Source organism: Pseudophryne corroboree, chromosome 6, assembly GCF_028390025.1.
Source record: "Pseudophryne corroboree isolate aPseCor3 chromosome 6, aPseCor3.hap2, whole genome shotgun sequence".
In the NCBI taxonomy this organism is placed as follows: Eukaryota; Metazoa; Chordata; class Amphibia; order Anura; family Myobatrachidae; genus Pseudophryne; species Pseudophryne corroboree.
In genome coordinates, this window is record NC_086449.1 from 148,410,984 (window position 1) to 148,425,712 (window position 14,729).

At 47.0% G+C, this 14,729-nt stretch overlaps 1 protein-coding gene across 1 annotated transcript in view; it reads right to left on the reverse strand.

The window, feature by feature from the left end:
- FER1L5 (fer-1 like family member 5) overlaps positions 1-14,729 on the reverse strand; it is a 926,196-nt gene that overhangs the window by 30,916 nt on the left and 880,551 nt on the right. The window contains exon 53 of the mRNA XM_063929941.1: positions 4,099-4,208. Within this exon, the coding sequence (XP_063786011.1) occupies positions 4,099-4,208 (110 nt within the window). The remainder of the gene's footprint in view (positions 1-4,098; positions 4,209-14,729) is intronic.

The window sequence follows — 14,729 nt, forward strand, 5'->3', positions numbered from 1 at the left end:
GCCGTCCTTTTGACATAAATCTTCAGGGCCCTGACCACATATTGCCCTCATTCCGAGTTGTTCGCTCGCAAGCTGCTTTTAGCAGCTTTGCACACGCTAAGCCACCGCCTACTGGGAGTGAATCTTAGCTTATCAAAATTGCGAACGAAAGATTAGCAAAATTGCGAATAGACACTTCTTAGCAGTTTCTGAGTAGCTCCACACTTACTCGGCATCTGCAATCAGTTCAGTCAGTTTCGTTCCTGGTTTGACGTCACAAACACACCCAGCGTTCGGCCAGACACTCCTCCGTTTCTCCAGCCACTCCCGCGTTTTTCCCAGAAACGGTAGCGTTTTTTCGCACACACCCATAAAACGGCCTGTTTCCGCCCAGAAACACCCACTTCCTGTCAATCACATTACGATCACCAGAACGAAGAAAAAACCTCGTAATGCCGTGAGTAAAATACCTAACTGCATAGCAAATTTACTTGGCGCAGTCGCACTGCGGACATTGCGCATGCGCATTAGCGACTAATCGCTCCGTTGCGACAAAAAAATAACAAGCGAACAACTCGGAATGACCCCCATGGACTCAGGACAAACGGACGCGTCAGACAACACTGGAACCACAATGGGTTGATTCACATGAAAAGCTGACACTACTTTTGGCAAAAACTGAGGACGGGTCCTAAGTTCCGCCTTGTCTTCAGGGAGTGCTTAGATAAACGCAGGCGTGGCAGAAAAAGCGCAGGCATGGCTGAGCGTTCGCTGGGCGGGTGTGTGACGTCAAAAGCCGTCCCTCCGTCGTTAGAATCAACGCACATGAAGAGTAACTACAGGGCTGGTCTTGTTTTGCACAAAAAGATTTAGCAGACGCTCTGCTGCACAAACGTTCGCACTTCTGCAGTGCGAAAATACACTCCCCAGTGGGTGGCGACAATGCGTTTGCACGGCTGCTAAAAACTGCTAGCGAGCGATCAACTCTGAATGACCCCCCTTTTTTAAAACTAAGTCTGGTAGGAGGGGCATAGGGGGAGGAGCCAGCACACACATACACACACTGAAAGTTTTAAAGTGCCAGTGTATCCGATCTATACCCCATGGTACTAAAGTACAGAACCCCAGTATCCACTAGAACGTAAGAGAAAATCAGTTACAGGTTTTGACAGTGAACACAATGAGAACGGACATCAATAATATCAGATAACAAGTGCGTAATAGAATACATAAACAATAGAATGTGAAAATATAATATTCAGTGTTACCTCAAATCAACCGCGGATAACAACATACAATCCGTCCAAGCATAACCTACTAAATGGTCAATCTCTATTTTATGTTTTAATCAATTCAGAAACAAAAACAGAAATGGGAACACAGAAAATAGGAAAAATTAAACGAAAAAGAAAAAAATCAAGGGTGGGAAAGGGAGGATAAGATATAAGCAGGTGAGTAAACGGGAGAATGGGTGTGGACATGGATAGGGATATCAGCAGAGTCCGGGTATGGATAAGGAGCGTGTGAGGTACCATGGGGACCAGATATTATGAAACTGAGCCACTGTATTGTTCTGTAAGCTGGTGATATATTCCATGTCAGCAATATAGTTAATCTTAGGCACTAGTGCTGTCAGGGAAGGAGCTTTTTGGTTCTTCCAATGTTTAGCTATCAGGGACTTAGCCGCCATACAAAAGTGCATAATAAGCCTATCCTGGCTTCTGGGTAGGTCGAGGATAGGGGCATGAAGCAAAGCTGTTACGGGAGAAAGATCAATACTATGCCCAAAAGATTGAGCAATTAACACACACACTAAGTTCCACAAGGGGCGGACAGAGGCACAGGTCCACCATATGTGGAAAAAGGTACCCTCCTCTCCACAAAGTTTCCAGTATTGATTCGAGGTCGAGGGGAAGATAGAGTGAAGCCTGGAGGGAACTAGGTACCATTGAGTATAAACTTTATAACAGGTCTCCCTAATCGCCACGCTAAGAGAAGCCTTAGCAATGCACATTCTAATTTCGTCCCATTGATCCTCTAGAGGTTGAGAGAGGTCCATTTCCCAGGCTAATTCATGGGGTTCACAAGGAAAGGGGAAGGGGGAATCAGGAGCTAAAATGGAGTTGTAGATTGTTGAGAGATTCCTGCCAATTGAGAGTAGACACATGCGTTCAAAGGAAGTAGGCGGCCTCAAAGAAGAGGAGCTAAGGAAACTAAGAATTTGGATATAGTGGTAATGACACGAGGATGGACCACCAAATTGCTCTTGGTATTCCCCGAAAGAATTTCGGGTAAATTGACCTTTAATATGGATAAATCACGTAATACCTCGGGAGCGCCATGGATCTGCCATGCGGCGGTCGCAACCTGGGGGAAAAGCTGGGTGATCCCAAATCGGTGACAGAGGGGAAGGATATGTTGAGAGATTATGGGTGGTGCGGAATTTATCCCACAGCCCGTGGGTGGATTTAATTGTGGCAATCGAATAAACCGAGACTGGTCTGCAGGACTTGGGGAGCCAGAGAAGGGAATCAAGTGAGGAACCCAGAAATAAAGAATTTTCAATGTCCACCCAGTTCCTAATTCCCCGAGGAGAGTTCCAGCATATAATTTGGTTAAATTGGCATGCGTTAAAGTACGGCTGTAGATTAGGGTAACCCAATCCGCCCGATGTTACATGCTTAGTCAGAATTGTACGTTTTATACGAGGTCTACGATTAGCCCAGATAAATTTGTGACACAGTTTCTGTAGAGAAGCTAGAGTTGCTCGGGACACTACGATTGGGACAGTTTGGAACAAATACAAAATACGAGAGAGGAAGTTCATTTTGAGGGCGTTAATCCTTCCTATCCAGGAGATGTATAACCGGTCCCATTTATCTAAATCTTGCGTGAGTATTTTAATAATAGGAGTATAATTGGCCTGATAAAGAGTAGAATAGGATTTGGTAATATTTATGCCGAGATATTTGATAGCCGAAGGTCTCCATAGAAAAGAGAAGGTGGAGGTTAGTGTTGAATAAATGTGGGACGAAACATTAAACGCCAGTGCCTCTGATTTGGTATGGTTGACTTTATAACCTGAGAGGGAGCCCTATAAAAGAATTTCTTTCTGAAAGTTAGGGAGAGAAATCAGAGGGTTAGAGAGAGTCAAGAGTACATCGTCTGCAAACAAAGATATTTTATATGAGTGGCGACCCACAGTAGCACCCCCTGATATCTACATTGGATCACATACGAGCTGCAAGAGGTTCAATACATAAAGCGAATATTAGGGGTGAGAGAGGGCAACCTTGAGGCATACCATTTTTTAAGTTAAACCGGGGCAAACGTAGTCCATTAGTCATATAACCATAGGGGCTTGAATAGAGGGCTTTAACAGCAGTGATAAAATGACCATGAAGGCCAAATGAGGATAATTTGGAAAATAAAAAAGGGCCAGGAGATACGGTCAACTGCCTTTTCGGCATCAAGCGCCAAGGCGACGCGGGTGTTTTAGATGAGTTTATTTGATGGATCAGGTTAATGATGCATTTAGTGTTATCTGAGGCCGGTCAGCCCGGAATGAATCCTACTTGGTCAGGGTCGATCAATGATGTCAGCACAGTGTTCAGGCGAGTCGCTAAGACCTTAGCAAAGGGCTTGAGGTCAGTATTTATTAAAGAGATGGGTCTATAATTAAGCAATAAGAGGGGTCTTTACCAAGTTTTGGAATTACAATAATACGGGAAACCGTGGAATCAGTGTGGAAAGGGGTGCCCTGCATAATCTTATTGAACAGCAAAACCATGTGTTGAATGAGTTGAGGAGCGAAACTTTTATAGTACACCATCGGATAACCATCTGGACCAGGGGCTTTAAACGGTTTTCGAGTTTTTAATGCAGCCTCTAATTCCTCTGCAGAAATATCAGCATTTAAGAATTAGCTGCATCATCCAATCGAGGGAGTAAGCAAGAGTCAAGGTATTGTTGGACCTTACAGGCATGGGCCGAGCAATTGGTTGGGGGGTCCAAATTACACAGTGCCCTATAGTAATCAGAAAAGATGCAAATTGGCCCTTTGAAGGCTGTCAATGTTATATAGGATTTTTCATCATTAAATGCAGAATAAATGCTTACATGGGTGGATTTAGCTTTGGCTTAATATTGGGTTCCTCTTGTCCCTTCCCAGCTGGATTCTCTTCAGCCTCTTTTTCTGTCATCAGTATTAAAGTGAGCTCAATTTTACCCTAAAGGACAACCAAAGAAAATTATTATTATTATTATTATTATTATTATTATTATAATAAATAATACTAATAATAATATAGGCCATCATTTGAACATACTGTATGTTAATACATGATAAGTCCACCCAACACTGATTAATCACAATTGAATGAGCTCTGTAAATGAAAGGGGATGATTCCTAAATATATGCTTAATCTGCTATGATTTTAAAAAATAAGGGTATGTTGACATATATCAAGGTATCTTTGTACACTTTCCAAATAAGTATATATTCAGGAATCATCCCCTATACCCCACTCACGGTTGCGCCATCTTCTTCACACTCCCCTATTTCTGCATACTTTTTTGACCATCTGGAATAGGTCCACTTGTGTTGATAGAAGGCAGCAACCTTCCTACGTGAAGCGCCCTCGAGTAACTCCAAAACAAATCTTACAATATTTCTGGAGTCTGGGAACTCTCCAAATTCAGGGTTTCCCCAACATTTTCTGTGGTCAGCGGAGGCTGCGCTTAGCCTACCATGCAGGCATTATTAGTAGCTTGTTACCTATTATACAACAAAGCGCTGCCACTAGAGGAAATTACAGCCTTCCGTGAGTGCAGCAGATGTTTGTCAAGCACTTGTTTGACAGTATCACAGGAAAACAGGCAAGTATTTTGTATTTTTGTTTAACTTATTAATTCCATTTCCAGCTCAATTTTAAGGTGTAATTAGCCTGTAATAACGGACGTTGTTGTTGAGTTAATCTTTCAGGTTAGGCACAGCGCAAGTACTGATAAGATGGAGCAGTGGACATGTGCAGTCTTCCTTCAGTTTGAGAAACTAGCAGTTCACTGCAGGCTTCACTTCTGCTGGCACCTATCTATGAAGACAAGCACTTGTCACAAAATTTCTCTCATGCACGGGACTCCCAACGATACCCTGTAGATCTATCGGGCCCTGATACTAGGAGGTCTGGTCAAGTGTGTGGGGTTTTAGGCAGTATTGTCAGTAGGGTGGTGCAGGCTGCACTGGGTGACACTAAATTAGCAGAGCTGCTCTTCTATTTTAGTGTCACTTCCTCGGATAGGGTCACCGAGCAGCTGTGATGGATGATTTACATCAACACTGTACCCGTGCACTGTTAGAGGATGGGGGCTGCCCAGCAGCTCCAGGAGATCTAGGTAAGCCTACAGCGTGGCACAAAAATAGGATTTTAATTACCTACCAGTAAATGCTTTTCTCGTAGTCCGTAGAGGATGCTGGGGTCCATTTTAGTACCATGGGGTATAGACGGTTCCGCAGGAGCCTTCGGCACTTTAAGACTTTTCAACAGTGAACTGGCTCCTCCCTCTATGCCCCTCCTCCAGAACTCAGTATAGGAACTGTAACCGAGGAGACGGACAACTTCGAGAGAAAATTTTACATTAAACTAGTGGCGAGATTCACACCAGCTCACACCATACCAAAAACATGTCGCCTAACATGGCTTTTAACATAACCCATGCTAACGCGCATGCATAACATAACAGCAACTGCTGTAAAACATCTTAACACATGAGAACCTGAGACAAAACGTAATTTGCAGGAAAAATGAGCAATGGCGCCCAGCATCCTCTACGGACTACGAGAAAAGGATTTACCGGTAGTTAATTAAAATTCTATTTTCTCTTACGTCCTAGAGGATGCTGGGGTCCATTTTAGTACCATGGGTATGTACCAAAGCTCCCAGTACGGGCGGGAAAGTGCTAATGTTCCTGCAGAACTGACTGACCAAACTGAAGGTCGTCAGCAGCCAAGGTATCAAACCTGTAAAACTTAGCAAACATGTTTGCCCCTGACCAAGTAGCTGCTCGGCAAATTTGCAACTCCGAGACACCCCGGGCAGCCACCCAGGAAGAACCCACTTTCCTTGTAGAGTGGGCCTTTACCGAACTCGGTAACGGCAAACCTGCTGTGGAACAAGCATGCTGAATGGTACCTCTGATCCAGCGCGCAATAGTCTGCTTAGAAGCAGGACCCCCAATATTGTTGGGGTCATAGAGGACAAAGATTCTGTTTTCCTTATCTGAGCCGTTCTTGCAACATAAGTCCTCAACGCTCTGACGACATCCAAGGACTTTGAAATGGCTGAGGTGTCAGAAGCCACTGGCACCACCATAGGTTGGTTGGTATGGAAATAAGACACAACCTTTGGAAGAAAATGCTGACACGTCCGCAGTTCAGCTCTATCTTCATGAAAAATCAAATAAGGACTCTTGTGTGACAGAGCCCCTAATTCAGACACTCGTCTGCCTGAGGCCAAGGCCAACAGCATGACCAGTTTCCAAGTGAGAAACTTCAACTCTACCTCTTGTAGAGGCTCAAACCAGTCCGATTTAAGGAACTGGAACACCACATGAAGATCCCATGGCGCCGCAGGAGGCACAAAGGGAGGTTGGATGCGCAGAACCCCCTTCACGAACGTCTGAACCTCAGGAAGGGAAGCCAACTGTTTCTGAAAGAAAATGGACAAGGCCGAAATTTGGACCTTGATAGACCCTAATCTCAAGCCAGCATCCACACCCGCCTGTGGAAATAGGAGAAGACGTCCTAATTTAAACTTCACCGCAGGAGACTTCTTGGATTCACACCAAGATACATATTTTCTCCAAATACGATGGTAATGTTTGGACGTTACCCCTTTCCTGGCCAGAATAAGTGTGGGAATGACTTCATTGGGAATACCCTTATGGGCTAGGATCTGGCGCTCAACAGCCATGCCGTCAAACGCAGCCGCGGTAAGTCTTGATAAACAAACGGCCCCTGCTGAAGCAGGTCCTCGCGAACAGGAAGAGGCTGAGGATCTTCCAGTAATAACGCCTGAAGATGTGGCTACCAAGTCCTCCTTGGCCAGTCTGGAGCAATGAGAATTGCTCGAACCCTTGTTCTTCTGATGATCTTGAGAACTTTTGGTATTAGTGGAAGTGGAGGGAACAGATACACCGACTGAAACACCCACTGGGTCACCAGGGGTGGTCTTCAGTATGCCGACTGACGGGATCCCGGCGCACAGTATACCGGCGCCGGGATCCCGACAGCCGGCATACCGACACTTATTCTCCCTCGTGGGGGTCCACGACCCCCCTGGAGGTAGAATAAAATAGCGTGGCGAGCATAGCGAGCCCGCAAGGGGCTCATTTGCGCTTGCCACACTGTCGGTAAGCCGGCGGTCGGGCTCCCGGCGCCGGTATGCTGGTCGCCGGGAGCCCGACCGCCGGCATACCATAGTGAACCCGTCACCAGTGCATCCACAGCTATTGCTTGTGGGTCCCTCGACCTGGAACAATATTTCTGAAGCTTCTTGTTGAGACATGATGCCATCATATCTACTTGAGAAACGCCCCAACGATCTGCTACCTCTGCAAAGACTTCTGGGTGGAGGCCCCATTCTCCTGGATGGAGATCGTGTCTGCTGAGGAAGTCTGCTTCCCAGTTGTCCACTCCCGGAATGAACATTGCCGACAGAGCTTTTGCATGTTTTTGTGCCCAGAGGAGTATCTTTGTCACCTCTGCCATTGCTGCTCTGCTTTTTGTTCCGCCCTGGCGGTTTATGTAAGCAACTGCCGTTACATTGTCTGACTGGATCTGTATGGGACGACCTTGAAAAAATTGTGCCGCTTGATGAAGGCTGTTGTACACAGCTCTCAATTCCAGAATGTTTATGTGAAGGAGTACTTCTTGACTTGACCATCATCATTGGAAGCTTTCCCCTTGCGTGACTGCTCCCCAACCTCAGAGGCTTGCATCTGTGGTCACCAGGATATAAGTCTGAATCACGAACCTGCTACTCTCCAGGAGGTAAGAACTTTGAAACCACCACAAGAGTGAAATACTGGCTTTTGTTGACAGGATTATCCTCCGGTACATGTGTAGGTGCGATCCGGACCACTTGTCCAGTAGGTCCCATTGGAACACCCTGGTGTGGAATCGGCCAAATTGTAGAGCCTCGTAGGCCGCTACCATCTTCCCCAGCAGGCGGATGCACTGATGAATCGATACGCGTGCTGGTTTTAAAACTTGTTTGACCATCCTCTGGATCTCCAGAGCCTTTTCCACCAGTAGGAATACTTTCTGTTTTTCCGCGTCCAATATCATTCCCAGAAATGATAACCTCATTGTGGGTTCCAATTGTGATTTTGGAAGGTTTATGATCCAACCTTGCTGTTGAAGCACCATCAGGGAAAGTGCAATGTTCTGCACTAGTTTCTCCATGGATCTCGCTTTTATGAGGAGATCGTCCAAGTTTGGGATGACTTTGACTCCTTTCTTGCGAAGAAGAACCATCATCTCCGCCATCACCTTGGTGAATATTCTTGGAGCCGTGGAGAGCCGAAAGGCAATGTTTGGAACTGGTAGTGGCAGTCCTGCACCGCAAACCTCAGGTATGCCTGATGCGGTGGGTAGATGGGAACATGTAAATAAGCATCTTTGATGTCCATCGATACCAGAAATTCCTTTTCCTCCAAGCTGGAGATCACCGCTCTCAGGGATTCCATCTTGAATTTGAACCTTTTCAAATAAAGGTTCAGAGTCTTTAGGTTTAAAATCGGTCTCACAGAGCCATCCGGTTTCGGCACTACAAACAGGCTTGAATAAAACCCTTTTTCCTGTTGTGACACAGGAACTAAGGAAATTACGTTGTCTTGACATATAATTTTTGTATTGCGTTCAGCACTTTTGCTCTGTCCTGAACAGAAGCTGGTAAGGCTGATTTGAAAAATCGGCATGGGGAAGGTCCTGAAATTCCAATTTGTACCCTTGGGATACTATCCACAATACCCAAGGATCCAGATCTGAGTGAACCCAGACCTGGCTGAAAGACAGTAGATGTGCCACGATCGTACTCCCGCAGGGGAGCCCCAGCGTCATGCTGAGGTTTTAGCAGAAGTAGCTGTTGACTTCTGCTCCTGCGAGCCTGATGGTGTTGTCGATTTTTTACCTCTTCCTCGACCTCTTCCTGCGAAGAAGGGGGTACCCTTTGCCTTTTTGGACTTGTTGGGTCGGAAGGATTTGTTATGCACACCAGTGCCAGCAGGAATGTACTGGTGTCTGAACGGTGAGGGATGCAAAACAAATGAACTCACAGACAGACTGGGGAATATGACATTACATACACAGAAGGTGATAGGGTAACAAAATAAACACAAAGTGAACAGAGAAGCCCAAAGGCTAAGAAACTGGGTGTCTCCCTAGTATTAGGAATGCTCAGATGGAAAGAAGCAAGATATAGTGATTTAATGCGTAGAGAACCCGAAATGCTGTTGCTAAGGGCAACAGCAAATCCCTAAAGGGTTACCAACGGGTGTGGCGGTAAACTCCTTGGTCAGAGATGGAATAATAGACACAAGGAGAGTCTCCACAATCCTAGTCCTCACTTGCAGTGCACTGGTTCAGCTTACTGCCACTAAACTGACACCTGAACACCTTGCACAGTGAGAAAGGATTTTGGCAGGCAAGTCTGAGAATACAGCCGCAAACTTGCTAGGTTCACAGAGTAGCAAAAGAACCCCAGCAGGTTAAACGACTGACTCCAGTCTTACTGCTAGGTCTGGATTGGCAGAGTGTAATACCAAATCCCAAGGCCTATTTGCAGTAAGCAACAAACAAATACAAAGTTTACACAGTACTAGCTAGCTTTCAGGAACTGACTAACCAACAAAGATTCAGCAGCATCTGCCTAACCTGAGAAGAGGGTTTATATAGCAGGTGCTGTCCACGCCCCACTCAGACCTCACAGACTGTGAGCACAAAAACCAGCACCGGATCCCCTGCCGTGCACAGAGCCTGTAACCACTGCACAGCAAAAGACCCGAACCGGAGTATCAGCTACGCTCAGGTTACTCCGCTAGCACTTGTCTCCCGGTTGCCATGACGACGTGGCAGCACAGAGCAGGAGACCCTAACAGTACCCCCCCTCTGACGAGGGGTCAAAGAACCCCTACCACCGGGTTTATCGGGGTACTGCGAGAAGAAAGAGCGTAACAGTCTGGGGGCATGAAGACCACAACTGCGCACCCACGACCGCTCCTCCGGGCCATACCCCTTCCAGTGCACCAAAAATGACAGCCGAACCATCTTGGAGTCAAGAATCCTTTCAACAACAAACTCCCTCTGGCCACGTATCAGAAGAGGGGAAGGTCTTCCACTGGAAGAAGGATTACTAATCGCCCGTTTTAAAAGGGAACAATGAAATGTTTTATTGATACCCAAAGAACGGGGTAGATCTAACTGAAATGCCACCGGATTGATAACCCTAGTGATCTTATAAGGACCGATGAACCGGGGGCCTAACTTATGAGATGTCTGTCTCAACTTCAAATTCTTGGTAGACAACCAGACGAAGTCCCCTAATTTGAAGCTGCAGGGTCTTTTCCGCTGATCAAAAACCCTTTTGGTCACTAATGACACAGACACAAGGGCTTTCTTCACTTTCCTCCAAATACCTCTAAGGACCGAAACCACAGAGGAACCACCAGGCGTGGAGTCCAGGGGGTCAAAAGAATTGGCCTTAGGATGATGCCCATACACACAAAGGAAGGGAGAGATCCCTGTAGCAGAGTGAGCCGCGTTGTTATAGGCAAACTCCGCCATGGACAGATGAGCAACCCAGTCAGTCTGACACTTGGAGACATAACACCTGAGGAACTGCTCCAAGGACTGGTTCACCCTTTCAGTCTGCCCATTAGACTGCGGATGGTAGCCTGACGACAAGCTGACAGAAATCTGGAGATCGGAACAAAATGCCCTCCAGAATTTGGCCACAAACTGGGATCCGCGGTCAGAGACCACATCAAGTGGCAACCCGTGGAGGCGCACAACATGCAGCATAAATAATTCAGACAGGCGTCTGGCCGATGGCAGCCCAACCAATGGAACGAAGTGCGCCATCTTCGAAAACCTGTCAACGACAACCCAGATGGCTGTCATCCCCGAGGATTTGGGCAAGTCCACCACAAAATCCATTGAAATGTGGGTCCATGGCTTAGATGGAATAGAGAGTGGATGTAATGGGCCAACAGGAACCCCTCTAGGAGTCTTATTTCGGGCACAGATGTCACATGCCCGAACCCACTGATCCACATCCCTAGCCACCGAGGGCCACCACATCGCCCTAGATAGCAACTCCCGAGTTCTGGCAATACCCGGGTGACCTGCCGACTTCTTGGCATGGAATTCCAGGAACACTCGCTGTCTTAACCTAGGAGGCACAAACAAAAGACCTACCGGAAGGTCTGGAGGAGCCTGCTCCTGTGCTCTAAGGACTAATGACAAGAGGTCCTGGGTAATGCCCACTTTAATACATGATGGGGACACAATGGGCAATGGCTCCTCGGTGGTCTCCTGGATTGGAGCAAAACTCCGCGAGAGCGCATCAGCCTTGATGTTTTTTGACCCAGGGCGATATGTTATCAAAAAATTAAAGCGAGCAAAAAACAAAGCCCATCGTGCCTGCCTGGCATTGAGGCGCTTCGCTGACTCTAAATATGCCAAATTCTTATGGTCGGTGAGAATTGAGACCACAAATTTAGCCCCCTCAAGCCAGTGTCTCCACTCCTCGAGTGCATCCTTAATAGCCAACAATTCCCGGTTACCCACGTCATAATTCATCTCGGCAGGCGAAAATTTACGGGAAAAGTAAGCACAGGGATGAAGGCGATTATCAGACACCCCCATCTCAGAGAGCACTGCCCCAATACCCATCTCAGAGGCATCCACCTCCACCACAAAAGGACGCTCTGGATCTGGGTGTCGCAGCACCTTGGCCGAGACAAATGCTCTTTTGAGACGGGCAAAAGCTGCTTTGGCCTCACAAGACCAGTGAGCAACATCCGCCCCTTTCTTAGTGAGTGCCACCAAGGGCGCCACTATAGACGAAAATCCAGCGATAAATCGTCTATAAAAATTCGCAAAGCCCAGAAAACGCTGAAGCACCTTCAAACTAGTGGGCTGCACCTTGGAACCCTCCATTTGGAAACCTTCTGGGGAGATAATATATCCTAGAAATGCGATTTGCTGAACTTCAAATTCGCACTTCTCCAGCTTCGCCCCAAGCCGGTGGTCTCTGAGTTTCTGGAGGACTAAGCGTACATGCTTCCGATGTTCCTCCAAGGAATGGGAGAAGATTAGGATGTCATCTAAGTATACAACTAAGAATCTATCCAAATATTCCCTGAGCACATCGTTCATGAAGTCCTGGAAGACTGCCGGGGCATTACAGAGCCCAAAAGGCATCACCAAATATTCATAATGCCCTGAGTGGGTATTAAAGGCAGTCTTCCATTCATCCCCCTCTCTTATTCGGATTAGATTGTACGCACCGCGTAGGTCAATCTTAGAAAAAATGGTGGCAGTACGAAGCTGGTCAAACAAGACCGAAATGAGAGGCAGTGGGTATGAGTTTTTAATCGTGATACGGTTCAATTCCCTGAAGTCGATGCAGGGTCGCAACGAACCGTCCTTTTTACCCACGAAGAAGAACCCCGACCCAACTGGAGACTGTGAAGGTCTGATAAATCCCTTAGCCAAGTTCTCCTGAATGTACTCTGCCATAGCCTGAGTCTCAGGACGTGACAGGGAGTACAACCTGCTCTTGGGAAGCTTAGCATTCGGTAACAAATCAATGGCACAGTCATAGGGGCGACGGGGAGGTAGTACCTCTGCAACTCTTTTGGAGAACACGTCCGCAAAATCTGCATAACATCCTGGCAATCCTGGCAAACTTAGCTGCGAAAGCCTGACTGGAAGGCTCAAGCAACTCCTGAAACAATCAGTACCCCAACTAAGAATCTCCCCAGAGACCCAGTCAAATTGAGGATTGTGAGCCCTTAACCAGGGTAACCCCAACACCAATGGGGCAAAAGTACAGACAGTCACATAAAAGGACAATTTTTCAGAGTGTGTGGCTCCAATAGACAAAGAAATCTGGCTAGTGCAAGAGGTAATTTTACCCTGGGATAATGGTTCCCCGTTTAACCCACAAATCTCAATTTCCGATGCCAAGGGTACTAAGGGAACAGAGTGTTTCAGGGCGAATTGGCGGTCCATAAAAACCCCGTCGGCCCCACTGTCCACAAAGGCCTCAGTCTTGACAGTTTGACCGAGGATCTTCAAGGTCACCGGAATGATAAAAGTCTTCTTGGGAAATTCTGACTTCTGGCCTGACAGGATATTTCCCATCACCCTCAGGCCCTGAAGTTTTCCGGCTTTTCTGGGCATGATACTACCACATGACCTTTATTCCCACAGTACAAACATAACCCCTGCTGTCTCCTCCGCGTCTTCTCACGCGAGGAGAGGCGGGTAGCCCCAATCTGCATAGGCTCCTCGGAAAATTCCTCAGAGTCTGAGGTTCCCTTGGGAAAGAAGGAAACCTCGGTCTCCCTTTCAAGCCTGCGCTCTCTCAGCCGTCTATCCACCCGAATGGATAACTGCATGAGCTGATCCAAGCTATCAGGCAAGGGATATTGTACCAGTTGGTCTTTTAACTGGAAAGACCTCTTCGGTACTGGTGTCTCAGGGCTGGGTCATTCCACTGGGTATCATGGGCCAACCTCCGAAACTCCGTACAATAAACCTCAACTGGCCTTCGCCCTTGCTTAAGGATAGAAATCTGAGCCTCGGCTGAGGCCGTCTTGTCAGGGTCATCATACAACATGCCCAGTGCCGTAAAAAAACCATCAACACTTTTAAGCGACGGACAGTCAGGCTGCAACCCATATGCCCAGACCTGTGGGTCTCCTTGTAGCAAGGAAATCACTATGCCCACCCGCTGAATCTCCGACCCAGAAGACTGAGGCCTAAGCTGGAAATATAGCTTGCAGCTCTCCTTGAAACAAAAGAACTGCGAGCGATCTCCAGAAAAACGATCCGGGAGATTTACTTTTGGCTCCTTAACCCCTGAAGGTACTGCTGCTGCGGGAGCTCCGCCAGCGGCCTGCGAGGTGTGCATTTTAATGGACAAATCATTAAATTGTCGAGTCAGGACCTGCACCTGATCGACCACCTGTTGCAAAGTATTTTGAGGGGTATGCTCCATATTCCCACAAAATTTCAACAGGAGTATTGGGCTGCTGAATATGTTATGCACACCAGTGCCAGCAGGAATGTACTGGTGTCTGAACGGTGAGGGATGCAAAACAAATGAACTCACAGACAGACTGGGGAATATGACATTACATACACAGAAGGTGATAGGGTAACAAAATAAACACAAAGTGAACAGAGAAGCCCAAAGGCTAAGAAACTGGGTGTCTCCCTAGTATTAGGAATGCTCAGATGGAAAGAAGCAAGATATAGTGATTTAATACGTAGAGAACCCGAAATGCTGTTGCTAAGGGCAACAGCAAATCCCTAAAGGGTTACCAACGGGTGTGGCGGTAAACTCCTTGGTCAGAGATGGAATAATAGACACAAGGAGAGTCTCCACAATCCTAGTCCTCACTTGCAGTGCACTGGTTCAGCTTACTGCCACTAAACTGACACCTGAACACCTTGCACA